General features: G+C 36.3%; 1 protein-coding gene across 1 annotated transcript in view; it reads right to left on the bottom strand.

Annotated features, from left to right (window-relative positions):
- Nucleotides 1-27,161, bottom strand: part of LOC123529404 (HMG box-containing protein 1-like) — a 99,564-nt gene that overhangs the window by 68,577 nt on the left and 3,826 nt on the right. The window contains exons 2-6 of the mRNA XM_045309732.2: nt 25,917-26,137; nt 21,761-21,870; nt 13,424-13,610; nt 11,764-11,895; nt 7,307-7,440 (exon numbers count right to left, since the gene is read on the bottom strand). Coding sequence (XP_045165667.2) covers nt 7,307-7,440; nt 11,764-11,895; nt 13,424-13,610; nt 21,761-21,870; nt 25,917-26,137 — 784 coding nt within the window. The remainder of the gene's footprint in view (nt 1-7,306; nt 7,441-11,763; nt 11,896-13,423; nt 13,611-21,760; nt 21,871-25,916; nt 26,138-27,161) is intronic.

The following is a 27,161-nucleotide window of genomic DNA, read 5'->3' as shown; positions in this document are numbered from 1 at the left end:
CTGGTGATGACCAACCTCCCTATCAACTTTCGTGACCCTAGGCCTAAGCGTTCTTGAGTTATCATCCGGAAACCGTTTTACTGTTCAGGGTCACTGTGACCTTGACCTTTAACATACTGACCTCAAAATCAATAGGGGTCATCCGACGGTCATTACCAACCTCCCTATCAACTTTCATGATCCTAGGCCCAAGTGTTCTTGAGTTATCATCCGGAAACCGTTTTACTATTCAGGATCACTGTGACCTTGACCTTTGACATACAGACCTCAAAATCAATAGGGGTCATCTGCTGGTGATGACCAACCTCCCTATCAACTTTCATGATCCTAGGCCTAAGCGTTCTTGAGTTATCATCCGGAAACCGTTCTACTATTCAGGGTCACTGTGACCTTGACCTTTGACATACAGACCTCAAAATCATTAGGGGTCATCTGCTGGTGATGACCAACCTTCCTATCAACTTTCATGATCCTAGGCCTAAGCGTTCTTGAGTTATCATCCGGAAACGGATAGGTCTACATTCCGACCGACCGACCGACAGACCTACCGACTGACCGACCGACCGACATCTGCAAAACAATATACCCCTCCTTTTTCAAAGGGGGGCATAATAAATACTAGTAAATAAATAAATAAATAAATAAATAAAAATAAAACCCCAAATATTCCACAGCGTAGATACAACTAGAGCTAACACTAAAGGTGATGAATGTACCCCCCCGCATGCACTGACACAGTACATTGCAATTTGACGCACACAAGACTGCACAATTATGTGGACTGTATGTATATAGACTGTATGTATACAGTATAATAACAAAAAACAAAGTCCCATAACTATGCAGAATATTTATCTAAAAGAACGTAACATGCACCATGCACAACTAGGGTTGGTACTGATCACTTGTGTGAAGTTTCATTAAATTGTGTAAAAGGGTTCCGAAGATTAGGCGTGCACAAGATTGCATATGCAGACTGTATGTACATAGTATGTTAACAAGAAACAAAGTCACATAACTCTGCAATTTTTGTTGTTGAAAGAACCTAACATGCCCCATACACAACTACTGTTGTTACTGATCACTTGTGTGAAGTTTCATTAAATTGTGCCAAGGGGATAAGGAGATATGGTGCGCACAAGATTGTGTCTATGTATATAGTATAGCAACAAAAAACAAAGTCCCGTAACTCTGCAATTTTTTTCTGAAAGAACCTAACATGCCCCATGCACAACTACTGTTGTTACTGATCACTTGTGTGAAGTTTCATTAAATTGTGTCATGGGGATGAGGAGAGATGGTGCACACAGGGGATGAGGAGAGATGGTGCGCACAATATTGTGTCTACGGACAGACAGACAGATGGATGGACAACCTGAAACCAGTATACCCCGCCTTACAACTTTGTTGTCGGGGGGTACAATAAATTTCTACATAAATATGATATAGAAGATTATTTATTTTGCGTGGTATATATCTCAATGAGAAGAGAAACAATGTTTATGTATGAATGAAAACTGTCTCACTTATTTGTGAGATATATTTCAAATAAATAAAAAGAAAAAAAATTTCCTTTTATTTCATGCTTATTTACATTGAAATACAAAATTTGCAGCAAACTTCGATCTCAGCAGATGTACATAAAAAACAAGCAAAAAGAAACTTCAGATGTGATGTTACTAAGATGTACAAATTTCCATTACATTTTGTTATTTGCAGCATAATGTAATAAAATTCTCATCCTCTAGCGTTACTGGAGCAATTCTGGTTAAGTTAAGAGCCATAACTCTAGAGTTACATGAGCAATTCTGGTTAAGTCAATAGTCATACCTCTATAGAGTTACAGGAGCAATTCTGGTTAAGTTAATAGTCATACCTCTAGAGTTACAGGAGCAATTCTGGTTAAGTTTATAGTCATACCTTTAGTGTTATAGAGCAATTTTGGTTAAGTCTATAGTCATACCTCTAGTATTAAAGGAGCAATTCTGGCTAAGTCTATAGTCATACCTCTAGTATTAAAGGAGCAGTTCTGGTTAAGTCAATAGTCATACCTCTAGTATTATAGGAGCAATTCTGGTTAAGTCAATAGTTATACCTCTAGTATTATAGGAGCAATTCCTGGTTAAGTCAACAGGCATACCTCTAGAGTTACAGGAGCAATCCTGGTTAAGTCAATAGTCATACCTCTAGTGTTATAGGAGCAATTCTGGTTAAGTCAATAGTCATACCTCTAGTATTAAAGGAGCAATTCTGGTTAAGTCTATAGTCATACCTCTAGTTTCATACGGACAATTCTGGTTAAGTCTATAGTCATACCTCTAGTATTAAAGGAGTAATTCTGTTTAAGTCTATAGTCATACCTTTAGTGTTATAGAGCAATTCTGGTTAAGTCTATAGTCATACCTCTAGTATTAAAGGAGCAATTCTGGCTAAGTCTATAGTCATACCTCTAGTATTAAAGGAGCAATTCTGGTTAAGTCAATAGTCATATCTCTAGTATTAAAGGAGCAATTCTGGTTAAGTCAATAGTTGTACCTCTAGTCTTATATGAGCAATTCCGGTTAAGTCAATAGTCATACCTCTAGCATTAAAGGAGCAATTCTGGTTAAGTCTATAGTCATACCTCTAGTATTAAAGGAGCAATTCTGGCTAAGTCTATAGTCATTCCTCTAGTATTAAAGGAGCAATTCTTGGTAAGTCAATAGTCATACCTTTAGTGTCATAGGAGCAATTCCAGTTAGGTCTATAGCCATACCTGTAGCATTAAAGGAGCAATTCTGGTTAAGTCTATAGTCATACCTCTAGGATTAAAGGAGCAATTCTGGTTAAGTCTATAGTCATAACTCTAGCATTAAAGGAGCAATTGTGGTTAAGTCTATAGTCATACCTCTAGCATTAAAGGAGCAATTCTGGCTAAGTCTATAGTCATACCTCTAGTATTAAAGGAGCAATTCTGGTTAAGTCAATAGTCATACCTCTAGTGTTATAGGAGCAAGTCTGGTTAAGTCAATAGTCATACCGCTAGAGTTACAGGAGAAATTCTGGTTAAGTCAATAGTCATACCTCTAGTGTTATAGGACCAATTCAGGTTAAGTCAATAGTCATACCTTTAGTGTTATAGGAGCAATTCTGGTTAAGTCAATAGTCATACCTTTAGTGTTATAGGAGCAATTCTGGTTAAGTCAATAGTCATACCTTAAGTGTTATAGGAGCAAGTCTGGTTAAGTCAATAGTCATACCTTTACTGTTATAGCAGCAAGTCTGGTTAAGTCAATAGTCATACCTCTAGTGTTATAGGAGCAATTCTGGTTAAGTCAATAGTCATACCTTTAGTAATATAGGAGCAATTCTGTTTAAGTCAATAGTCATACCTTTAGTGTTATAGGAGCAAGTCTGGTTAAGTGAATAGTCATACCTTTAGTGTCATAGGAGCAATTCTGGTTAAGTCAATAGTCATACCTTTAGTGTCATAGGAGTAAGTCTGGTTAAGTCAATAGTCATACCTCTAGTGTTATGGGAGCAAGTCTGGTTAAGTCAATAGTCATACTCATACCTCTAGTGTTATAGGAGCAAGTCTGGTTAAGTCAATAGTCATACCTCTAGTGTTATAGGGGTCACACATTAAACCGGAATCCACCTAAAAACAGGAATACACCAGAATACACTTTCTATAACCGGAATACAATTGTATTTTTTTAATTAAAGGTATTTTTGAAGATTTTTTGATATAATTCAATCATATATATCATAAATAATGAACATACCAAAGGAAAATACAATTATGTTCACGCAGAACGAGTTTATAAGAGATTGAAATTCGGCGACCGCGCGGGAAATTACCATAACCGAAATACACCCGTATTTCTTCAACAAATGCTATTTTTGAAGTGGTATATGACTGAATTCAATAAAATATGTCATAAATAATTAACTTTCAAAATGAAATTAAAATACTTTTGCGCATTACGTTTTGTACATGATTGAAAATCGGCGAAGGCACTGGAAATTTGCGTATTCGTAAATGAATTTCCATGCCCTAAAATTCTCTAATGTACACGTATTTCTTAAATAAATCGTATTTTTAGGGTTTATGATAGAATTCAATCATATCTAAAATAAATAATTAATTTACAAAAGGAAATTAAAATGCGCGTAACGTTTTATACGAGGCTGCAAATTTGTTGCGCGCACGGTAAATTTGCGCACTCGAGGATGTACCACAATCGCCATAATTTTGTTAGATTTTAACTTAGGTAAGTAAATTTCTTTCAAGTTTCGATAGTTTGGTTCAAATTATTTCAAAATAGTCTCTTTATGCTATAATATAATATTCCTTTATGAAATATAGTGTAACCATATCAGCTTCTTTAATTTGTTATTAAAAGCGAATGTGCATAAACTGACAGGTAAATGTGTCAAACGGTAAAGCGGATATCCTACCTCTATGACCTATTTGCCCTCAAGGAATTTACATTATTGTTCAAGAAAAATATCTTAAAAGTAAAATGTCGTGTCAAAAATATACATGTACAAAGATGCATTCTATTTACATTCATGAGGTCACGTAACCTATTATGCCACACTAACCGAAATCTGTTTGCCAAAAATCGTTTTACTCCATTTATCTAAATTGCTGCCGCTTTTTCATTATTTAAGATTTTTTTATTCTGTTCTTTGTACTTTCTGGTCAAAAGTCTGAATTTTATGTCCATAGTATGTATTATTTATTTACTTTTAGAAAGAAATAAGTAATAAAGATCGCGCTGTTCGATGTTTTACAAATAATTATGTGAAAATTAGACCGTTTTTATAGAATTTTCCCTACATTACTGTCGATATCTTATTAAAATCGTTATAGAATCCAAATTGTATTACTTCTTAAGCGGTGTTGAAAACTTGAAGCGATAATATTAAAAAAATGAATGCAGTATGCGCGTTTTTTGTAGTGTTGATTAACAAAAGTAACGTCGAGCGATGTAAATTAGATATTACGATAGGTCGCACGTGCTCGTGGAATGGAAAATTACCGGCATGATGTTTTGTATCTTTACGATTCACGGGTAAATTCCAGTCAATCAAAATAATAAGTTTTTCACGATGTAATTTCTGAATTTTGGTAAAGTTACGACGTAAAAACACGTTTCCTAAATTTCCGGAGTGGACTGGAATTAATAAAACTGATTTTAACAAAATAAGGAATTCTGTAAATGAAACACTGAACAAATATTTATAGGAAGACTATGTTGATAAAGGAAAACGACTACGATACCCGAGACATTATGATCGAGACATAGTGCATCTTGGAGAGATGGAAGGAGGAATGAAAATGTTTAAATCTACAATACATCGCTGTTTAAGCAAAACATTGAATTAGTATTGATACGTTAAAGTACATGAAAAATAAAAAAAATATACTGAATGTACCTGTTTTTCTTCAATTTTTCAATTTGCAATTATAACGACAAGTATGAAATTAAATAAAAGCTTATCATATTTAACTACATATACCTTGTCAGACATTATTTGTCACATGTCGCATGTGTGAGCTTACAAATATACTGATTAGTTGATATAATCAATAGGTGTGATAATCTAATCAAACTCTATCAGGTCTAATCAGAGGCACGTGTTTGTCACGCTGTATATATTCAAAGGATATTAATTGTGCTTTGGAAATAAGCAAAGTAAACGTTTTTATATTTATATATTAAACATAATAATTCATTTAAAAATTGAACATTGATATTTTTTCTTAATTTTCTTTTTAATGTGTTAAACGAAATGCGAAATATGAAGAAATAATTAAATAATTTCCAATTATAAACATGTGACATGCACTTTTCGATCATGTTATGTCCTTTCCGATCAGCGTGGTTTATGCCACTCGTATTTTGTCTATAATTCATTCAAAAATCAAAAATTGCTATTTTATCATTCATAGTTTATTTTCTTTTTCATTTGTTAAATGAAATATGAAGAAACAAATAAGTTTCAATAATAAACATGTGACATGCCCTTTCCGATCATGTTAAGCCCTTTCCGATCCGCGCAGTTTATGTCGGGACCCGTATTTTGTTTATGATTCATTTAAAATCGAATATTGATATTCTTTATCTTAAATTATTTTCTTATTATTTCAAGAAACAATTAAATTTTAATAATCAACATTCCGGTATCTAGTCATAGCGACGTAAGCGTAAAACATTTCCTAAGATCGTAAAGTTATAATCTCGTATACAGAATTAACTTTTTATTAATAAACTTCTCTCAAATATTCATTTATATTTAATCTGATTAAACATGGTTCTACAACTTACAAAAAAATGATAAAAAGTGTTTAAGAGAATACTATTTATTTTTTTTAAAAAAGGACGAGTGCATTTATGTTATGGAAACTTCCCGTGCGCTCGCCAAATTCAAATCTCGTATAAAATCTTTTGCGTTAAAGTATTTTATTTTCCTTTTGTAAACTTATTATTTATATTATACATGAATGATTTCTGCAATAAACCCTACAAAAATACCATTTATTAATAAAATACGGGTGTGTTTCGGTTATGGAAATTTCCCGCGCGGTCGCCGAACTTCATTCTCGTATAAAATGATTTTGCGTAAATGTATTTTAGTTTCCTTTCGTATGTTAATTATTTATGATATATATGACTGAATTATAACAAAAACCCTTCAAAAATACCTTTAACTTAAAAAATACAGGTGTATTCCGGTTATGGAAAGTGTATTCCAGTGTATTCAAGAGCTGTAACTCTAGTATTACTGGAGCAAGTCTGGTTAAGTCAACAGTCATACCTCTAGTGTTTGGCACAAACCTTTTGTCAAAATCACTCTATTTGATAACACATGTCGAGATAAAACCTTTAACCATGTTGTTTCAGGCAGTAAATTAACAAGATTAGAATTTAAAATGTATCAGATTGTTCGGGAATTATTTTATTACACATGTAATGTGCACACATTCCAATAAAACCCCTCTAAACTGAAAACCCCTCTAAATCAACCTTTTATTCTGGTCGGAAGGCAATTAAATTTAAAGGTGTTCTGCTTTACTAATATGCCAGTTTATGAATATTAATTAAAAATGAGATTCTTTAAGACAAGCAATTTTTCTAGTCTCACATCTGCAAAATAATAGGGGTATATATAAAATCTTGGGAAGTGAAAATGAACCAGTTATCTTGCCTCAAGGAAAACTACATATGAGGATAAACTGAGCAGTTCTCTGTAAATATAGCAAACACTTGAAACTACAACCAATCTTTTAGTATTTAAGTATTTTAAACCAACAAACCTTTAATGAAACATTGCCAGACTGCAGTGGGCCAGGTATGTGACCAGTTACTTGTTTCCAGTCTATCTGAATCCTCTGGGGAGACACACAGAGGAGAACTGGTAGAAACACGGGGATCACTCCCATCATGTACACTGAAATTTACAGCACATCTTGTTATTATCAACATCTATGAATGCACCTCCATTTTCAATTAAATCTATTAATCAACATATTTTAGAGGAAAAATCAAATTTCATTCGTAGTCACAACATGTCAAATTTCAAAAAGTTTACATGTGAGCAGGATTATACCAACACCCAATTTTCCAATATGCTGACATAATTTCATCTGAATGCCAATGATTTGGTAATCTGGCCATATAACTAGAGGGCCATGATGGTCCTAGATTGCTTACCTGAGTTTCAGAGCTTAAACAGGCTAGACAGTGTGCAACTTTGGATGCTCTAGGTGTCGAAAGTTCCACAGGCAGTAGACATTGGTTACATGAATAAGTGTGACAGATAACTAACAGCTCAAAATGATATATTGTCACCTCAACACAAGAAGTGGATAACTGCACTGACTTAAAGGATGTAATCACTTTTTGTGCTAAGGTGACAATATGCTTCTTAGGTTCTTAAAATTGGGTGGAAAAAATACACACAGACAAGTGGAGCAGACTCAGAGTGTTTTGGAAGGTCTCTTTATAATGGTTATCTGCATCAAAATGTACATGAGAAGAAGTTGTTTCAAACTATTTCTATATTTTGCTCTAGTGTCCCCTAAAAGGGGGCTGGTGCCCCCATTCGATCAGGTTTGGAAGAGGACCTTACAATGATGCTAAAGACCAAGTCTGTTTAATATCCATCAAGCTGTTCATGAGAAGAAGAAGTTGTTTAAAGTCATCCCTTTTAGCTCTAGCTGCCCCTAAAAGGACCCAGGAGCCCCCATTTGAACAGATTTTGGGGCTAACCTTTAAATGATGTGATGCTACAGATCAAGTTTAATAAAGATGTATCAAGCAGTTCAAGAGAACAATTTGTTTAAAGGTATTTCTACTTTTCATTCTAGCGACATCTAAAAGGGGTCAAGTGTCCCCATTTGAAAACATTTGGGAGAGGACATTACATTGATGCTACAAACCAAGTTTGATGAATATCTGCCAAGCTGTTCATGAGAAGAAGTCATTTAAAGGTATTTTATTTTTAGCTCTAGCACCCCCATTTGAACAAATTGGAAGAGGACTTTACAAAAATGCTACACACTAAGTTTGATGAAGATCCATCAAGCCGTTCATGAGAAGTAATTGAAAAGTTTGGGAGAGGACCTTATAATGATGCTACAGACCAAGTTTTTAAGAACATCCATCTAGAGGTTAATGAGAAGAACTTGTTTAAAGGTCTTTCATTTTTTACCTCTAGCCATCCCTAAAAGGGGCCAGGCACCAAAATTTGTATAAACTTTATTGTGATGCTACAGTCCTGGTTTGATGAGTATCCATCAACAGTTCATAAAAAATAATTTAAAGGCTTTTCTATTTTTAACTCTGGCGGCCCCCTGAAGGTGCCAACTTAAACATATGAAAAAATCTTGATAGAGGCCTATGCCAGGATGCTTCACAGCAAGTTTGGTGCAGTTCTGACCAGAAGTTTCATTTGAAGAAAAGTGCAGACAAACAGACGAACATACCTTGGACGGTGAGCAATCAAATAGCTCACACAGAGCATTTTGTGCTCAGGTGAGCTAAAAACTGGTAACTGTTTTATTCCATTATCTGATTTATATAGGAAATTCAGTAACACTTCCTAGTATCCAGTTACCAGCAAGATGTACACAACTCTGTGCAATGTAATACCATGTGTTTGAAATTCCCACAGCATGTGTTAATTGTTCCTGCATGCCTATCTAGTCTGACAACAAGAACACACTGACTAGGTAGAAGTAATGCATATACATATGATAAGCATTAGTGTGTCATCCATGCAGGAACCATTTCCAGCCAGTGGACTATCATTTCTATGTTCAAAGATATAACTAACACCTCATGGATTATTCTCATGCTTTTCTTGCATGCCAGACTGGCATTACAGGTGATTTTAACATTGCTGAAAAACCCCATATGGTCACAGCCCCTTGCACAGAAGCACTGAGAGTTTTTTTTAAGTTATTTAATTTAAAGAAATTTCTGAATGTAAAGAGCTAACTGTCAGATATATATGCCATCATTGATAATCTCCATGGATTTATATCTGCTTAAATGTAGCTCTGTGAGCTTAACTTCAAAGTAAAATTTCTCATACTTATTGGACATTTTATTCTGCTTTTGAGGACAACTTTAGATGATCTATATTGTGTTTTCCTCCTTATAATGTGCCTAATCCCTGGTAAACTGTTCTGGAAAAAAACTGTTACCACTGTATAATTTGTCACAAGGATAATCAAAAAGAATATTGTCCTTTTATTCCATGATTTTTTCTCAACTCTTGTCAAAATCTAAGAATATTCTCAAGACATCCCCTGCCTCTCCTGAACAAGAGGGCCAAGATGGCCCTAGGTCGCTCACCTAAGAAACACACCATAACAGTGTAAAACATGTTTGACCTAGTGATTTCATGGAAACAAATATTCTGACCAATTTTCATTAAGATTGGACCAAAAAATTGGTCTCTTGCGATAAAACAAGCATTTTCTTAGATATGACCTAGTTTTTGACCCTAGATGACCCATGTTCAAACTCGACCTAGATTTCATCAAGGCAATCATTCTGACCAAACTTCATGAAGATCAATTGAAAAATACAGCCTCTATCACATACACAAGTTTTTTCTTTGATTTGACCAAGTGACCTAGTTTTTGACCTCAGATGACCCATATTCAAATTCGACCTAGATTTCATCAAGGCAATCATCCTGACCAAATTTCATAAAAATCAATTGAAAAAAACAACTCTATCGCATACACAAGATTTTTCTTTAATTTGACCTAGTGACCTAGTTTTTGACCTCAGATAACCCATATTCAAACTCGACCTAGATTTCATCAAGGCAATCACTCTGACAAAATTTCATGAAGATCAATTGAAAAATACATCCTCTATTGCATACACAATGTTTTTCTTCGATTTGACCTAGTGACCTAGTTTTTCACCCCAGATGACCCATTTTCAAACTCGTCTTATATTTTATCAAGGTAATCATTCTGGCTAAATTTCATGAAGATCAGTTGAAAAATACAGCCTCTATTGCATACACAAGGTTTTTCTTTGATTTGACCTAGTGACCTAGTTTTTCACCCGAGATGACCCATTTTCGAACTTGGTCTAAATTTCATCAAGGTAATCATTCTGACTAAAATTCATGAAGATCAATTGAAAAATACAGCCTCTATCGCATACACAAGGTTTTTCCTTGATCTGACCTAGTGACCTAGTTTTTGACCCCAGATGACCCATTTTCGAACTCGGCCTAGATTTTATCAAGGTAATCATTCTGACCAAAATTCATGAAGATCAATTGAAAAATACCACCTCTATCGCATACACAAGGTATTTCTTTGATTTGGCCTAGTGACCTAGTTTTTGACCCGAGATGACCCATTTTCGAACTCGGCCTAGATTTCATCAAGGCAATCATTCTGACCAACATTCATGAAAATCAATTGAAAAATACAGCCTCTAGCACATACACAAGGTTTTTCTTTGATTTGACCTAGTGACCTAGTTTTTGACCCGAGATGACCCATTTTCGAACTCGGCCTAGATTTCATCAAGGTTATCATTCTGACCAATATTCATGAAGATCAATTGAAAAATACAGCCTCTAGCGCATACACAAGGTTTTTCTTTGATTTGACATCGTGACCTAGTTTTTGACCCGAGATGACCCATTTTCAGACTCGGCCTAGATTTCATCAAGGCAATCATTCTGACCATTATTCATGAAGATCAATTGAAAAATACAGCCTCTATCGCATACACAAGGTTTTTCTTTGATTTGACCTAGTGACCTAGTTTTTCACCCGAGATGACCCATTTTCGAACTCAGCCTAGATTTCATCAAGGTTATCATTCTGACCAATATTCATGAAGATGAATTGAAAAATTCAGCCTCTATCGCATACACAAGGTTTTTCTTTGATTTGACCTAGTGACCTAGTTTTTGACCCGAGATGACCCATTTTCGAACTCGGCCTAGATTTCATCAAGGTTATCATTCTGACCAATATTCATAAAGATTAATTGAAAAATACAGCCTCTATCGCATACACAAGCTAAATGTTGACAGACAGACGACAGACAGACGACAGACGGACGACAGACGACGGACGCCGGACATCGAGCGATCAGAAAAACTCACCTGAGCATTGCTCAGGTGAGCTAAAAACAGGCTGGCATCAATCTCAAAATCGCTTTCAAATCCAGACTTCCAGATTAATCTGGAATGAACAACGAATCTTTCCCTCCAACATCAACTTACCTTTCACTGGATGATGTATGTTGATTGACAGGTGAGTTGAGATCAGTTAATTTTGAGCTGCCTTGGTTTTGGGATGACATATGATGACCACAATTCTCTAACATCTTTTCTAGTGATCGTTTAACATCGCCACTGCAACAGAATTGTGTAAGATAGAATGTGTATATGACTTTGTAAGGTAGACTGTGTATATGACTGTGTAAAGCAGACTGTGTATATGACTGCAAGGTAGACTGTGTATATGACTGTGTAAAGTAGACTGAGTATATGATTGTGTAAGGTAGACTGTGTATATGACTGTGTAAGGTAGACTGTGTATATGACTGTGTAAAGCAGACTGTGTATATGACTGCAAGGTAGACTGTGTATATGACTGTGTAAAGTAGACTGAGTATATGATTGTGTAAGGTAGACTGTGTATATGACTGTGTAAAGTAGACTGAGTATATGATTGTGTAAGGTAGACTGTGTATATGGCTGTGTAAGGTAGACTGTGTATATGGCTGTGTAAGGTAGACTGTGTATATGACTGTGTAAAGTAGACTGTGTATATGGCTGTGTAAGGTAGACTGTGTATATGACTGTGTAAAGTAGACTGTGTATATAACTGTGTAAGGTAGACTGTGTATATGACTGTAAACATGAAACTTGTCTCGATCTTATATAACAGTAACAGTTACGAAGCTTTGAAATGATATTCAAAATATAGCTCATCATAAACACATATTACAACGTCCATGTAGAATAACATCAGCACCCAAACATGGGACTCTTATACGTTCGTTATTTTAGCTGCACGAGCGGGACTCTAACTTATGAACCCTGGTCCTGCAGTCAGTTTTACCACTGGACCACTGCATCTGTTCTATATAATGGTCTGTTTTAACTACTGACCCCTGAACCAATTTTGACCGTTTAAGTCTGGTGACTGCAGGTCCTACTGTTATTGACTAGTATCTGTTCTCAGTTTCAATGTCACTGTGACCTTCACCTTTGACCTTTTGATCCCAAAGCAACAGGAATCATCTGCCGGCCACACAGGCAATCACCCTATGAAGTTTGACCACAGGCCAAAGCATTCTCCAGTTACTGATCTGTTAAATGTGTAAGACATTGGTGCCCCACTTTCTGTCACTGCTCAATCATTTTGTTACTTGTTGTAGAACTTTTCAGAAGGTTGGGGGTAAGTAAGAGGGGGAAGAGGACAGGGGAGTTAAGCCCTACATAAACCCTAATTGCACAAATTCACATGATGAACAACATTTCCATAGTATCATAACTCTGGGTCAAATACTTTCTGAGATAAATGTGACACATATTGCATAATTTTAACTAGGTTAAAGGCTATAAGTCTAGTAGGCTGAGTGAAATCCCAAACAACATTCAAATGTGAACACACAGGGAAAGACTGACATCAGTAAATCTAAGTACTCCAACTGCATAAAAAAATTCTAGGGGATAAAACAGTAAACCCCTCTTTTTTTGAAAGGGGTGCATAAGCATCTAACTATTATCATTAGTAAGTAAATAAAGACAAATTTACAAACTTGGGCATTGACAATGCCCTGACATACACTTCAACTTGCACCAACATTGGTTAGTTAGGAAATGTTTGGTATTTTGAGATAAACCTGAAGGTTAACTGCTATATAAGCCTTACCTAGGTTTCATATCCCAGGGTGGTTTTGGTTTCTGTAACAATGGACTCTGTGGACCTGTAGCTATGATTGCCAGCTCTGTCAGTTTGTCCATCCCTCCTGACGTCAATGTATTAGCCCCGAGGTCAAGGTCATCTGGTATCTGTCTTGATGGAGAAACTGTATGTTCACCATAAGGCTGGTCCTGATCTACAATATTTTAAATCATTTTTTAGAAGGCTAATGAACACAAGCATTAAATCTTTGCTGTTTGCTCTGAGAGATATTTCATTCTTTAACGTTCAAGTCACACTGTCAACATCTATTTCTGACCACCTAACGGACAGAACTTCTGAATTGACTAAATCAATTCTGTCAAAACTATCCAACCCTATTTTAATACAGTGCTGCAGCAACATAACAATTCCTAAATTCCGTTAATAACAAGAGCTGTCCGTAAGACAGCGTGCTCCACTATTTGGGGATTTGACAGTAAAATGAATATATGTCTCAATAACAGACCTCTATTTTAAAAGGAAGATACACCAAGGGGCATAATTCTGTCAAGAACACAAAAGTTATTGGGATTGTTACAACATATGCAGATGTTGATGGTAAAGATATATTTTGAGTTTCAAGTCATAATCTTATATAGTATCAAAGTTATGTCCAGAAAACGAAGTTTGTTAAAAAATTTAAGTATAGAAGGGGCATAATTTGGTCAAAACCATAAATCAGAGTTATGTTGATTGTTACCACACATGCAGATGATGATGATAAAGATACATTTTAAGTTTCAAGTCTTTATCTTATATTGCATTAAAGTAATATCCAGAAAGAGAAGATTGCAAAAATAGTTGAAGTACAAAAGGGGCATTATTCTGTCAAAAATACAATTTAAGTTATGGGTTTTGTAACCACATATGCAGATGATGATTATAAAGAAATATTTTTAATTTCAAGTCGTTATCTTTTAAAAGTACCAAAGATATGTCTATAAACGAAACTTTCGAAAAAATTTAACATGAAAAAAATTCCAAGTATAACAACTTTGTGACCTTGACCTTGGGTATAATGGGCCCAGCCCCTGCACATACTTCGTTTGTATGCTGGACAATGTTTATGTGAACTTACAGTAAGAGATAAGCAATATTAACAAAGATATGACAGAACAAGAGCTGTCTCCATAAGATGACACATGCCCCCGATGGCACTTTGAATGAATAGTTATGGCCGATGTTAGAGTTTAGGACCTTTGACCTGGGTCTTGCACGCGACACATCGTCTTACTGTGTCACACATTCATGCGTAGTTATTTTAAAATCCATGCATGAATGACAATGATATGGACCGGACACGCCCATCAATGCACTATCATGAAAAATGACCTTTAATGTCTAAGTGTGACCTTGACCTTTGAGCTACGGACCTGGGTCTTGCGTACACCACGTCGTCTTACTGTGGTACACATTCATGCCAAGTTATTTGAAAATCCATCCATCGATGACAAAGATATGGACCAGACAGGCCCATCAATGCACTATCCTTTAACGTCTAAGTGTGACCTTGACCTTTGAGCTACGGACCTGGGTCTTGCATGCGACACGTTGTCTTACTGTGGTACACATTCATCCCAAGTTATTTGAAAATCCATCCATCGATGACAAAGATATGGACCGGACACGCCCATCAATGCACTATCCTTTAATGTCTAAGTGTGACCTTGACCTTTGAGCTATGGACCTGGGTCTTGCGCGCGACACATCGTCTTACTGTGGTACATATTCATGCCAAGTTATTTGAAAATCCATCCATCGATGACAAAGATATGGACCGGACACGAAAATTGCAGACACACCGACAGACGGACAGACGGTTCAAAAACTATATGCCTCCCTTCGGGGGCATAATAACAAAGGTTGTCGAAAAACTTCAACCTTAAAAATAACCTAAGTATAACACATTGGTGACCTTGACATAAGATAAAATGGGCCCAGCCCCTGTACATACTTTGTTTGTATGCTGGACAATGTTTGTGTGAAGTTACAGTAAGATATAAGCAATAAGATATGACAGAAAAACAAAGGTTGCCGAAAAACTTCAACCAAGAAGGGTCACGCCGACGCCGGGGCGAGTAGAACAGCCCCTCTATTCTCCAAATAATGGAGATAAAAAAGTGAACTATGCATTGCTACATTATACTGGCAGCCCAACCAGCAAAATCTCAACTGCTGTACTGCCTTATGATCTGATATCTATCAATGATATATACACAATATTACACTTTACATTTAGTATGTTAAGATGCAAAATACTAAGTTTGAATCTACACAACTGGTTCTAAATTACATATTATCAATATAATATAACATTTTATTTCCAATACAATTTCATTCGTAACATCTTTTATGGATGGCAGAGTTATGCAGCAGATAACATAACAGAGCCTGTTAACCTTTGACTTCTGTGACCTTAATCTTTGAGGTACTGACATGGATCTTGCAAGCTGAATGGTGTCTTGATTTGGTCATCATTACTGCCAAATTACTCTTACCTGTAGAATTTACAAATTCAACACAAAAATGTGGACAGACTGATGAATGAAAGGATTTGAACAATTCTTTGGTCTCTGAAACTAGCCAGGGACAATCTAAAACCAGTCAGAGACCATCGGAAACCAGTTAAGACTGTCAGAAACCTGTCAGAGACTGAAACCAGTCAGAGACAGTCTGAAACTAGTCACAGACAATTTGAAACTAGCCAGAGACTGTCAGAAACCAGTCAGAGACCATCAGAAACCAGTCTGAGACTATCAGATACCAGTCAGAAACCATCCAAAACCAGTCAAAGATTGTCAGAAACTAGTCAGAGCCTGAAACCAGTCAAAAACTAGTATGGGACCAATAATTCAGGATTTTTATCTTTAAAGACACTGATTCTGGTATGCCTGGTATGTGGCCTATGGAGATGATAAGGTCTGCGTATTGGCGATAAGGGCCAATACACAAGTCGGGACCATTGGTAGACTTGCTTCTGTTTATCATAATAAGCTACTGTATAGCTACTGTGCAGTAAATAAATTGCAGGTGATATTTCTCACTTTTATAGCAAATCAGTTCTCACCTTTATAACAAGTTTAGAAAGCTTGATTGAATTAGGGCTAAATAAACAAAGTGATCAGATACAACAGTGTTTTATCATATTTTTAATAAAGTAAGTTTTTTAACAAGTACATCTCATTATTGCTGTTTTTTATTATCAAAAATATAAAAAAAATGCATTCAGGCACATAGCTTTTAGAAGTAATAAATTATTGTGTATTTTGAACAATGATATATCTTTATTGCTGGATTTTATTATACATAAAAGAAAGTTAACATTATTTAGACAACACAAGAGGAATTAAGCATTTTTAATATATAACATCCTTCTGTCTATATACCTTCTTGATCTATTAAAAATGCAACTGAACGCTTCTTTAATTTCTAATAAAATCCAGCAATTATCTTTTTATTTCGTTTTTATTTTGTTACTTTTGATAAAAAGATCATAATCATTGAATAAACAAACTTGTAATTTCTCTTACTAAGTTTTGAATAATTATTATACAGTGAGAAATGCTTTGCTATAAGAGTTATAATTTAATTGGCCAGGACATTACTCAACATGACCGAGCTATCAAAATTAGTATCTTATCAATTAAAATAATTTTGTGTACATGCTGAAAAAAGACTAAAAAACAACAACAGCATTTCAATTAATAAAATGCAAAACACAGGAAATAACCAATTTACCTGTAAGCAATAAAATTTATGATTCTCTGACAATAATTAGGCTACATGTCAAGTCTACAGGGGTTTTATGGACCCTTATCAGACTGGACCAGACAGGATCTTGTATATTGGGGATTAAAAAGTCTGGTATTTAGGGGGGGGGGGTCACTTATATAGGAGATTTTCTTTGCCTTTAAGCTTACTGAACAATAACCTGTAGGCCTGCACAGTACTGTTAATCTACCTGTCAAGGCAAAAGGTGACTCATATATGTATGGTTTTTGAAAAGAAAATCAGTATATATAATCCAAACAAGCTATAAAATGAATTTGGGGCTTATACTTTTAAATTATCAAAAAAAAAGAAAAAAGATAGATTTCCCAGAGGCACAGAGCACTCCAAACACAGCCAAAGAGCCATGCATCAAAAAGTAGGCTCACAACAAAAAGAAGCTGTATGGGAAAAATATTGTAGATGGGTTGCCTCACAAATCCCAACAACAAGCACATTTTAATTATAAGCAAGATACAGACTGCGTGTGTGTGGAGGGGGGTCGGGTATTGGGGGAAAGTTCAAGCCAAATTTTGAAAACTAAATTCCTTTGTTTTTGTTATGTTGAATATTTATACAAACATGCAAAGATACAAAAAAGATTCATACCAGACAAGTTTCAGTGTGCCAATACCACATGACTTTGATGTCATTTTATGGCTAAGACGGCAAGCCAAATTCCGTCGATTCGATTCTTCAAAAAAGGCGTAAGTTCTTTATTTCTTCATCAAATATGACCAAATAAAGCGCAGGCTAAGGAAAAAAGTGAGTACTTCACTCACAAGTAAACGGTTTTATCAACAGATGAACAGGTTTGGCCTGAAAACGGGAAAACTGTTTTCTTTAGAGAAAATGAGCATGGTAAAATGGCAAGCAAGAGCCCTTTTTGACAGAAAAACGGATGATTGTACGCATCAGAGATGTCACACGTATTACCGATTCACAGGAATTTAATGCCGGCTCTGTGGGAGGCCTTAATTGACAAAAATGTAGCAGAATTATTTAAAAACTTTTAAAAAATCTACATAATGCACTCGACAGTAATAAAACAGCATATGATCTGAATCATTTTTTCTAGTTGTATAGGATATAGATCTGCATGCGATTTTTCTACCTGTCCTGATTTGAATGACAAGGGAGATCACTGTGTAGGAGTAAGCTAAATGATAAACTGCTTTATTAATTTAAAAATAGATTTTCTTTCTGAATGACTTCCCTTTATTCTTATTTCATCCTTATTTTTGTACAGCTTTTATAACGACCGATTCATATTATTTATTATTTAACATTTTACTTTATACTTTTAATATCTCTGTAAGGCTGATGCAAAACTGAGTCAAAATATTTGTTTAAGATTTCTTTTCTATAAATAATTATTCTGTAGTATATTAATTGCTACAGTGCTCCACTGTAACATGGAAAGCTACACGTTACAGGTTAAAGCCCTGCTCCGCGGCTATTCAAATTCTTTTGTGTGTATGCAACCCATGATTACAATAGGTAATAGTTAACGGCCACGTGCCAACCTTTAGCACGCAAAATCACAGGTATTTCATATAGAATTTCATATACAATTGACTCTATTTTGACAGACATCACTGTTCATAGTCAGGATTTTCATGCTTTTTCAGTGACAATTCAAGGTTAAAAGGTAGGACGGGAGCAGGGCTCGTGCTGCAAGTACACGTCTGGTTAACTTACCTATTTGTCTCGATATTTAATGTAATAACCTATATTAATACTTACAAGATAAATAATTGATATTCCTTGCAAATCCTGAATACATTTAGATGTTAGGGGTACTTTACTATGACTTTTAACAACATTACATCAGTTCCGGATTATAATTGTTATTGAATTGAAAAATTTACATGAGAGTTGTCATTTTGATAAACGATAATAAAACAGAGTAAAAGCTACAGAGTTTTTTTAATAGATTATGAAGCAAAATAGAATCAAACTGACAGTACATAACGAGAATTTATAGTCGGTTAAAAATCTCATCAGAGCTAATGTTACTTGTAATTTGACTTTCCGACTCAATTAATAAATCTTATCTTAGTATATCAAATGTTGGTGTTTGCCTGATGTGAAGTTTCTAAGTATGTGTGCCCGATAAATGAAACTGTTTGATTTCTTTTAAGCAAAACTGAATCAAAGCAAATCAACGGGGCATTTGCGTCTTCTCCCAATGATTTTCATGTGTATGGTTCTTTTTCTTATCTCAAAACTGCATGGAAGTCGAAACAGCAGGATCTTGGGGTAGATACAGGTCTAGTTTCCAGTTTGGCGGACCCCACTGACTTCTACTGTTGTTGTAGCAGGAGCGGTCGTTTGTACAAACATTTTTAACAAGGTAGTGGAGTTTAAAGACAACAACCCACGAATTAAAGAAGTAGGGTTGCAACATTTTTAATGTTTTGGTGTCACGATTACTTAAGTCGTGACATCAGTACATTTTATTTCTAGGCTCGGCTAAACAAGAAGTTGATTTTGCAGAAATGTGTAGAATTATACAACCCTTTCTCCAAGAATTGGGAAAATTGGTGTATTTGTGGGTGGTTCCAATACTCCCGCTTTCATAGCCTTGGGTATTGTTTAATCACCCCTTGGATATGGTGCCTGCTTTTTAATTTTGTCTTTTGACTGTTCCTGTGATACGCAGGCTCCATAACCTCAGATCCCCTTCCTAAATTCCAGTTTGTTTAGTTCTGCCCATTGTTTTCTCGTTCGGGGCAAACCCTTTATTTTATCTGGGGACCAAACGCCGCTCTTCATGGAATTACACGCCTCAACACGTGTATCATTGAAGGTTCCACGTTCATCATCATTTGAATACATCTGCGGATGTCTCTAAATTGCTTTTTGTACTTTTAGCATGTGTAAATGTTGAGTTCTGCTCAACCCGGGGCTAGAGGGCGTGGACGGTAGCATGCATTTCCACTACCATCCATGAACAGGCTCAATCAAACCGAGCCCGCAACATTTTCGTTTTTGTTGTGTTATGCGACCTGTGGAGTTTCCACTATTTCTTTTTTAATATGTGATATCGTGTTAAATTTTGGGGGAAAAAATAAGATTTTTTCTATTCTACTCAATACTTTGAACACAGCTACATAGAAAGACTTTTAAAGCATGTCTTCTAGCTTATAGACTGAGTTAAGAATAAGATTCTTATTTGTCAAAACATTATTCTATATATCTGAAAATTGTGTTTTTGATTTGTGGAAGTCGACAAAATGGCTCTTCTTAATAAGTAGCCTAATTTTTAATACATAATGATTTGTCAAGAAAACATTCCCTCAAACATCATATCTACAACAGACTTGGGAACATACAAAATAGTATTGATTAGGTCAAAAATGTGTATTATTTGTTGTTGCCTGCTGCCAACTGTATATTTGTTCTTTAGTTTTCGAAACGCTGTAACATACTTTAATCCAAAGACCGACATGCAGAGGTACATCCAACATGGTATATGTGTGTAGCTTTTGACTTCACTTATATAACGGTTCTTTGATGTTTTCCTATAGTTTTGACAAGAAGTAGAATGATCTACTATTGGTAAACATCCAATGACTGCTTGTAGAGAAGTGCGACTCCATAGACGATATTACTTTAAAAAATGACTTGCCGTCTTAGCGGACTTGCCGTCTTAGCGTATTTTGGATTCTTAAAAAGTTTTTAAATAATTCTGCTACATTTTTGTTAATTAAGGCATCCAAAAGAGCCGGCATTAAATTCCTGTGAATCGGTAATACGTGCGACATCTCTGATGTGTACAATCATCCGTTTTTCTTTCAAAAAGGGTCCTTGCTTGCTGTCTTACCATGCTCATTTTCTCTAAACAAAACAGTTTTCCCGTTTTCAGGCCAAAACTGTTCATCTGTTGATAAAACCGTTTACTTGTGAGTGAAGTACTCACTTTTTTCCTTAGCCTGCGCTTTATTTGGTCATATTTAATGAAGAAATAAAGAACTTACGCCACTTTGAAGAATCGAATCGACGGAATTTGGTTTGCCGTCTTAGCCATAAAATGACGTCAAAGTCACATGGTATGGGCACACTGAGTTTGTGACCTAAAATATTTTACAGACCGGATAGGAGAAAATCAATGTTCATTCCTGACCTCGGAGTTGTGCATAACACGTCGGCTGATAGCTGTGCATGACAAGTCCGCTGATTATGGGGAACAGTTGCTAAAAGTAATATTTAAATCCCATGACGGATGGTTGAATCATAGACCATACGAGAAAAAAACCTAACTGATTTTTGACCTAGAAGTGTGACCTTGTACTTTGAGCTAGGCATCTGGATATTGCACATGACAATGTCTTATTATGGCAAACATTTGTGCCAAGTAATATAAGAATCATTCGATAGATGACAGATTTATGAACCGGACATGAAAGTGCTGACCAACGAACAGAATGACAGAATGTCGGATGGACAGGAAAGCGAAATTCTATACTTATAACAATCATATTTTACATGAGGTAGACTTGAAAACATTTTACAGAGAGAAAAACATTGTACCATAGTATGTGCCCTCCGTGTCAGCCTTCAATGTGTCTGCTACGTAAGTCTGTTCTATATCAGAGTCATCACATCGAGTCTTCTCCCTGTGGTATTTCAACCCATTAGCACTGGAAAAATACAACATACAGCAAATTTTTAATTAAAGATTAATTATTTACATGCTATTTTATTCCTCACAACTAGAAACAGTAGAGCAAATTGGATTTCAACCAAGTCCATATTTTTTAAATAGATACAGTTAGCAGTGTCAAACTGCATTTCCAATTGTCAGGCAATATAATATTTTAATGACTTCAATCTTCATTAAAAGGTCTAACAAAATGTTATTCTGACACATTTCAAACTCTGTGTGCCCCCTCTGGAAATTATTCTGATGGTTTTAGAGTGTGTGTGTCTTGTCTGGATATCATTTTGATGATTTCAAGGTGAGCGTGCCCCCTCTGGATGTTTAACATTTAGTCAGACCGACTTTAGTGTGTGTGCCCTCTGTTATTCTGACATATTCTGAAGTGTGTGCATGTGCCCCCTCTGGATGTTATTCTGACACATTTTAAAGTGTGCGTGCCCTCTCTGGATGTTATTCTGGCACATTTTAAAGGGTGTGCATCCCCTCTGGATGTTATTCTGACACATTTTAAAGTGTGTGCATGTGCCCCCTCTGGATGCTATTCTGACACATTTTAAAATTTGTGTGGCCTCTCTGGATGTTATTCTGACACATTTAAAAGGGATTGTGCCTCCTCTGGATGTTATTCTGACACATTTTAAAGTGTGTGTGCCCTCTCTGGATGTTATTCTGACACATTTTAAAGTGTGTGTGCCCTCTCTGGATGTTATTCTGACACATTTTAGTGTGTGTGCCTCCTCTGGATGTTATTCTTACACAATTCAAAATGTGTGTGCCCTCTCTGGATGTTATTCTGACACATTTTAAAGTGTGTGTGCCCTCTCTGGATGTTATTTGACACATTTTAAAGGGTGTGTGTCCCCTCTTGGTGTTATTCTGACACATTCTAAAGTGTGTGTGCCTCTTCTGGATGTTATCTGACACATTTTAAAGGGTGTGTTCCCCTTCTTGGTGTTATTCTGACACATTCTAAAGTGTGTGTGCCTCTTCTGGGTGTTATCTGACTCATTTTAAAGGGTGTGTGCCCCGTTTTGGTGTTATTCTGACACATTTTAAGTGTGTGTGGCCTCTATGGGTGTTATCTGACACATTTTAGTGTGTGTGCCCTCTCTGGATATTATCTGACACGTTTTAAAGGGTGTGTGCAGTATCAAAATTATCCAGCTGTATTAGATCTCCAGTAGTATCAAATCCCCAGCAGTATCAAAATCTCCAGCAAGTATTAGAATTCCAGGAGTATCAAAACTCCAGCAGTATCAAACCTCCAGCAGTATCAGATCTCCAGCAGTATCAAAACTCCAGCAGTATCAGACCTCCAGCAGTATCAGACATCCAACAGTATCTCCAGCAGTATCAGACATCCAGCAGTATCAGTCCTCCAGCAGTATCAGACCTCCAGCAGTATCTCCAGCAGTATCAGATCTCCAGCAGTATCAAAACTCCAGCAGTATCTCCATCAGTATCAGACCTCCAGCAGTATCAAAACTCCAGCAGTATCAGACCTCCAGCAGTATCAAACTTCCAGCAGTATCAGACCTCCAGCAGTATCAAAACCCCAGCAGTGTCAAAACTCCAGCAGTATCAGATCTCCAGCAGTATCAAAGCTCAAGCAGTATTAAACCTCCAGCAGTATCTCCAGCAGTACCAGACCTCCAGCAGTATCAAAACTCCAGCAGCATCTCCAGCAGTATCAGAACTCCAGCAGTATTAGATCTCCAGTAGTATCAAAACTTCAGCAGTACCTCCAGCAGTATCAAAACTCCAGCAGTATCTCCAGCAGTATCAAAACTCCAGCAGTGTCAGACCTCCAGCAGTATCAAATCTCCAGCAATACCTCCAGCAGTATCAAACCTCCAGCAGTATCAGATCTCCAGCAGTATCTAATCTCTAAACTCCATCAGTATCTTCAGCAGTATCAGACCTCCACCAGCATCAAAACCTCAGCAGTACCTCCAGCAGTATCAAAACTCCAGCAGTATCTCCAGCAGTATCAAAACTCCAGCAGTATCAGACCTCCAGCAGTATCAAAACCCCAGCAGTGTCAAAACTCCAGCAGTATCAGATCTCCAGCAGTATCAAAGCTCAAGCAGTATCAAACCTCCAGCAGTATCTCCAGCAGTACCAGACCTCCAGCAGTATCAAAACTCCAGCAGCATCTCCAGCAGTATCAGAACTCCAGCAGTATTAGATCTCCAGTAGTATCAAAACTCCAGCAGTATCAGACCTCCAGCAGTATCAGAACTCCAGCAGTATCAAAGCTCCAGCAGTATCAAACCTCCAGCAGTATCAGAACTCCAGCAGTATTCAGTGCTCCAGCTAGCTATTTACAGCAGGGCGCATCGCCCGTTCCGAAATTCGTTCCGCCCTGTTGCCCCGCCAGGCACCCTGCCCGTTTTACAACCATTCATTTCTTTTTTTTAGCCAAACTTCCCTTTTTTGCCTCAATGATTATGATACACTGCTTTATTGCCCCCTTTTTATCGAGTGATACACGCCGGGGGGCATTGACATAATTAGCAAACAATTAACAGTTACCTGCTGTAATCGTGCCCAGGCAGACCATGATATTTTAGACTGCTCCACTAGCATTAAAATCATTGAACCTTAGTGTTAAAACAGTTTGCAAACCAGTCTGAAATCATTATCATTTCGCGCCACCTGTCAAAGTGTACTTTCGTTTTCGGTAATATAGTCGTAAATACCCCTTTATACACAACTGAAACTTAAGTCCAGACAACAGACATTTATATGTAATTAATAAAAATCGATCACTATCAAATTTAAATAGGAAAATATTTTGATTTTATCGTTTTACAAGTTTTTGAAATCGAAAGTAAGTTGTCGTCTGTTTTGTGAAATTTCCGATTTTTCATGAAGATTTCTTTGAAATTAGTTTACTAAGATGTAATGACAGGGTACACTTTAATGTCAGATACTGTGAAATGCTGTTAAACTGTCTTGCATCATAATATTTTTCAAAAATATTGTTTAAACTGGACATTCGACGACTTTTAGAAAAAAGTGTAACCATATCCGGATATAAAATTTTGGATACCCGGAATATGTCTATTACAAGTGCTAAACTTGCTTTAGACTGTTGTAAGTTAAAAACTTTGCCTGATTTCATTTATTTAAGTGGAAGTTTAAACTTTATTTTCTGTATATAATATGTTGCAGGTATAAATTTATAAATATCAAGTAGCCTACATGGAGAAGATGTGTACTGAAATTGTAACAAGTATTATAGGCCTAAACACATAGATATTGTTATTCAGTATGCAATTACAAAGAAATGTTACAAGTTGAAAATCAATGCCAAGTAAAATACAAACAGTAGAATTTTTAGTTAATAAATAGGTGCATTAGAGATGACAGACATAGCCTATTAAAAGACCATACCTAAAGTGTGCCAAAAAACATGCCTAAATTATGCCAAATTCCATGCCTAAAGTATGTTAAAATGCACTGTATGCATGGACCAGTTATATTTTTTCCCGGGGGAGCACGGTCCCGGACCGACCACCAACCCAGAAGTGCCCTTTTCAGTGCCAGCACCCTGCCCTTTTTTAATCCTAGCTGGAGCACTGCAGTATTAGATCTCCAGTAGTATCAAAACTTCAGCAGTACCTCCAGCAGTATCAAAACTCCAGCAGTATCTCCAGCAGTATCAAAACTCCAGCAGTATCAGACCTCCAGCAGTACCAAATCTCCAGCAATACCTCCAGCAGTATCAAACCTCCAGCAGTATCAGATCTCCAGCAGTATCTAATCTCTAAACTCCATCAGTATCTTCAGCAGTATCAGATCTCCAGCAGTATCAAAACTCCAGCAGTATCAGACCTCCAGCAGTATCAAAACTCCAGCAGTATCAGACCTCCAGCAGTATCAAATCTCCAGCAATACCTCCAGCAGTATAAAACCTCAAGCAGTATCAGATCTCCAGCAGTATCTAATCTCTCAACTAAACAGATACCTCAGATACCTTCACAGTTGTTTTAAAGTAAATATTTAAATTTCTATTTTTACCTTTTGAAAACTTTATAACATTTTCTGCAGGAAAACTGTGGTTGTTTAACAGTATGTGTATGCAGATGGTACTTGAGGCCAGGAGAACTTGTGAACACTTTGTTGCAGTTTAGTTCAGGGCATTTCAGTTTCTTTGTTGGACTGTTTGATTCATCCTGTGCTCTAATAAATTCCTGCATGCGTTCTGTTTTCACATGTGGCCGCTTTGAATAGGTTACCTCCTGAAAGATAAAAATATAAAATTTATCACAAAATGGTTTAAAGCAGCAAACAACAGATTCACTGAGCATGTTTATTGTGAGTTCAGACTGAGCAGTATGTAATACCATAGTACAAACACTGCCCCTCCTCCAATTTTTTACAAAACATTTTTATTTTGTATGTCAGTAGTGAATTTAAGCATGATTTTGGAATTCATTCTATGAAAGTTTGATTTAGATATATCTAGTCTAAGGTAAAAATATATTGGCTACATAATTCTCCTGGACTTACATTTTGTAAGCAGGATAATGCATATTGTGGGGTTCTTTCAGTGACAACGAAATATGAACATAGAGTGCCTAAGTGGAGTTTATCCAGAGGGAGTGTAACATAAACATAACATGCCTTAGTGGAGCTTGTCCAATGGGAGTGTAACATGAGCATAATGTGTCTAAGTGAAGCTTATGTCTAAGTGAAGCTTATGTCTAAGTGAAGCTTATCCAATGGGAGTGTAACACAAAGTGATGTTTATCCAATGGGAGTGTAACACTAACTGAAGTTTATCCAATGGGAGTGTAACACAAAGTGAAGTTTATCCAATGGGAGTGTAACACTAAGTGAAGCTTATCCAATGGGAGTGTAACACTAAGTGAAGCTTATCAAATGGGAGTGTAACACTAAGTGAAGCTTATCCAATGGGAGTGTAACATGAAAATAATTTGCCTAAGTGGATCTTATCCATGAACATCATGTGCCTAAGTGGAGCTTGTGACTGTTGGTGAAATATTATCTGCTGAAGAGGAGCTATGTCAGTTGTAGTCTAGCTAACATGAACAGTTTGTGTCCATCAGTGGAGCTATGTCACAAGAAGCCTAATTAATTGATCAGGTCATGTGGGTAATACCATCAGGTCATGTGGTTAATACCATAAAAATAAAAGTAACTCATGTCAGCAGCACAAACGGAATAAATGGTTTAGTTCTTTCTTCCCCACCTGGTAAGGCTGGTATCTCAAAAAAAAAGAAATATTTGCAAATGGAAATG

This window comes from Mercenaria mercenaria, chromosome 13 (genome assembly GCF_021730395.1).
Source record: "Mercenaria mercenaria strain notata chromosome 13, MADL_Memer_1, whole genome shotgun sequence".
NCBI lineage: Eukaryota > Metazoa > Mollusca > Bivalvia > Venerida > Veneridae > Mercenaria > Mercenaria mercenaria.
This window is presented reverse-complemented; position numbering and strand designations above follow the sequence as displayed.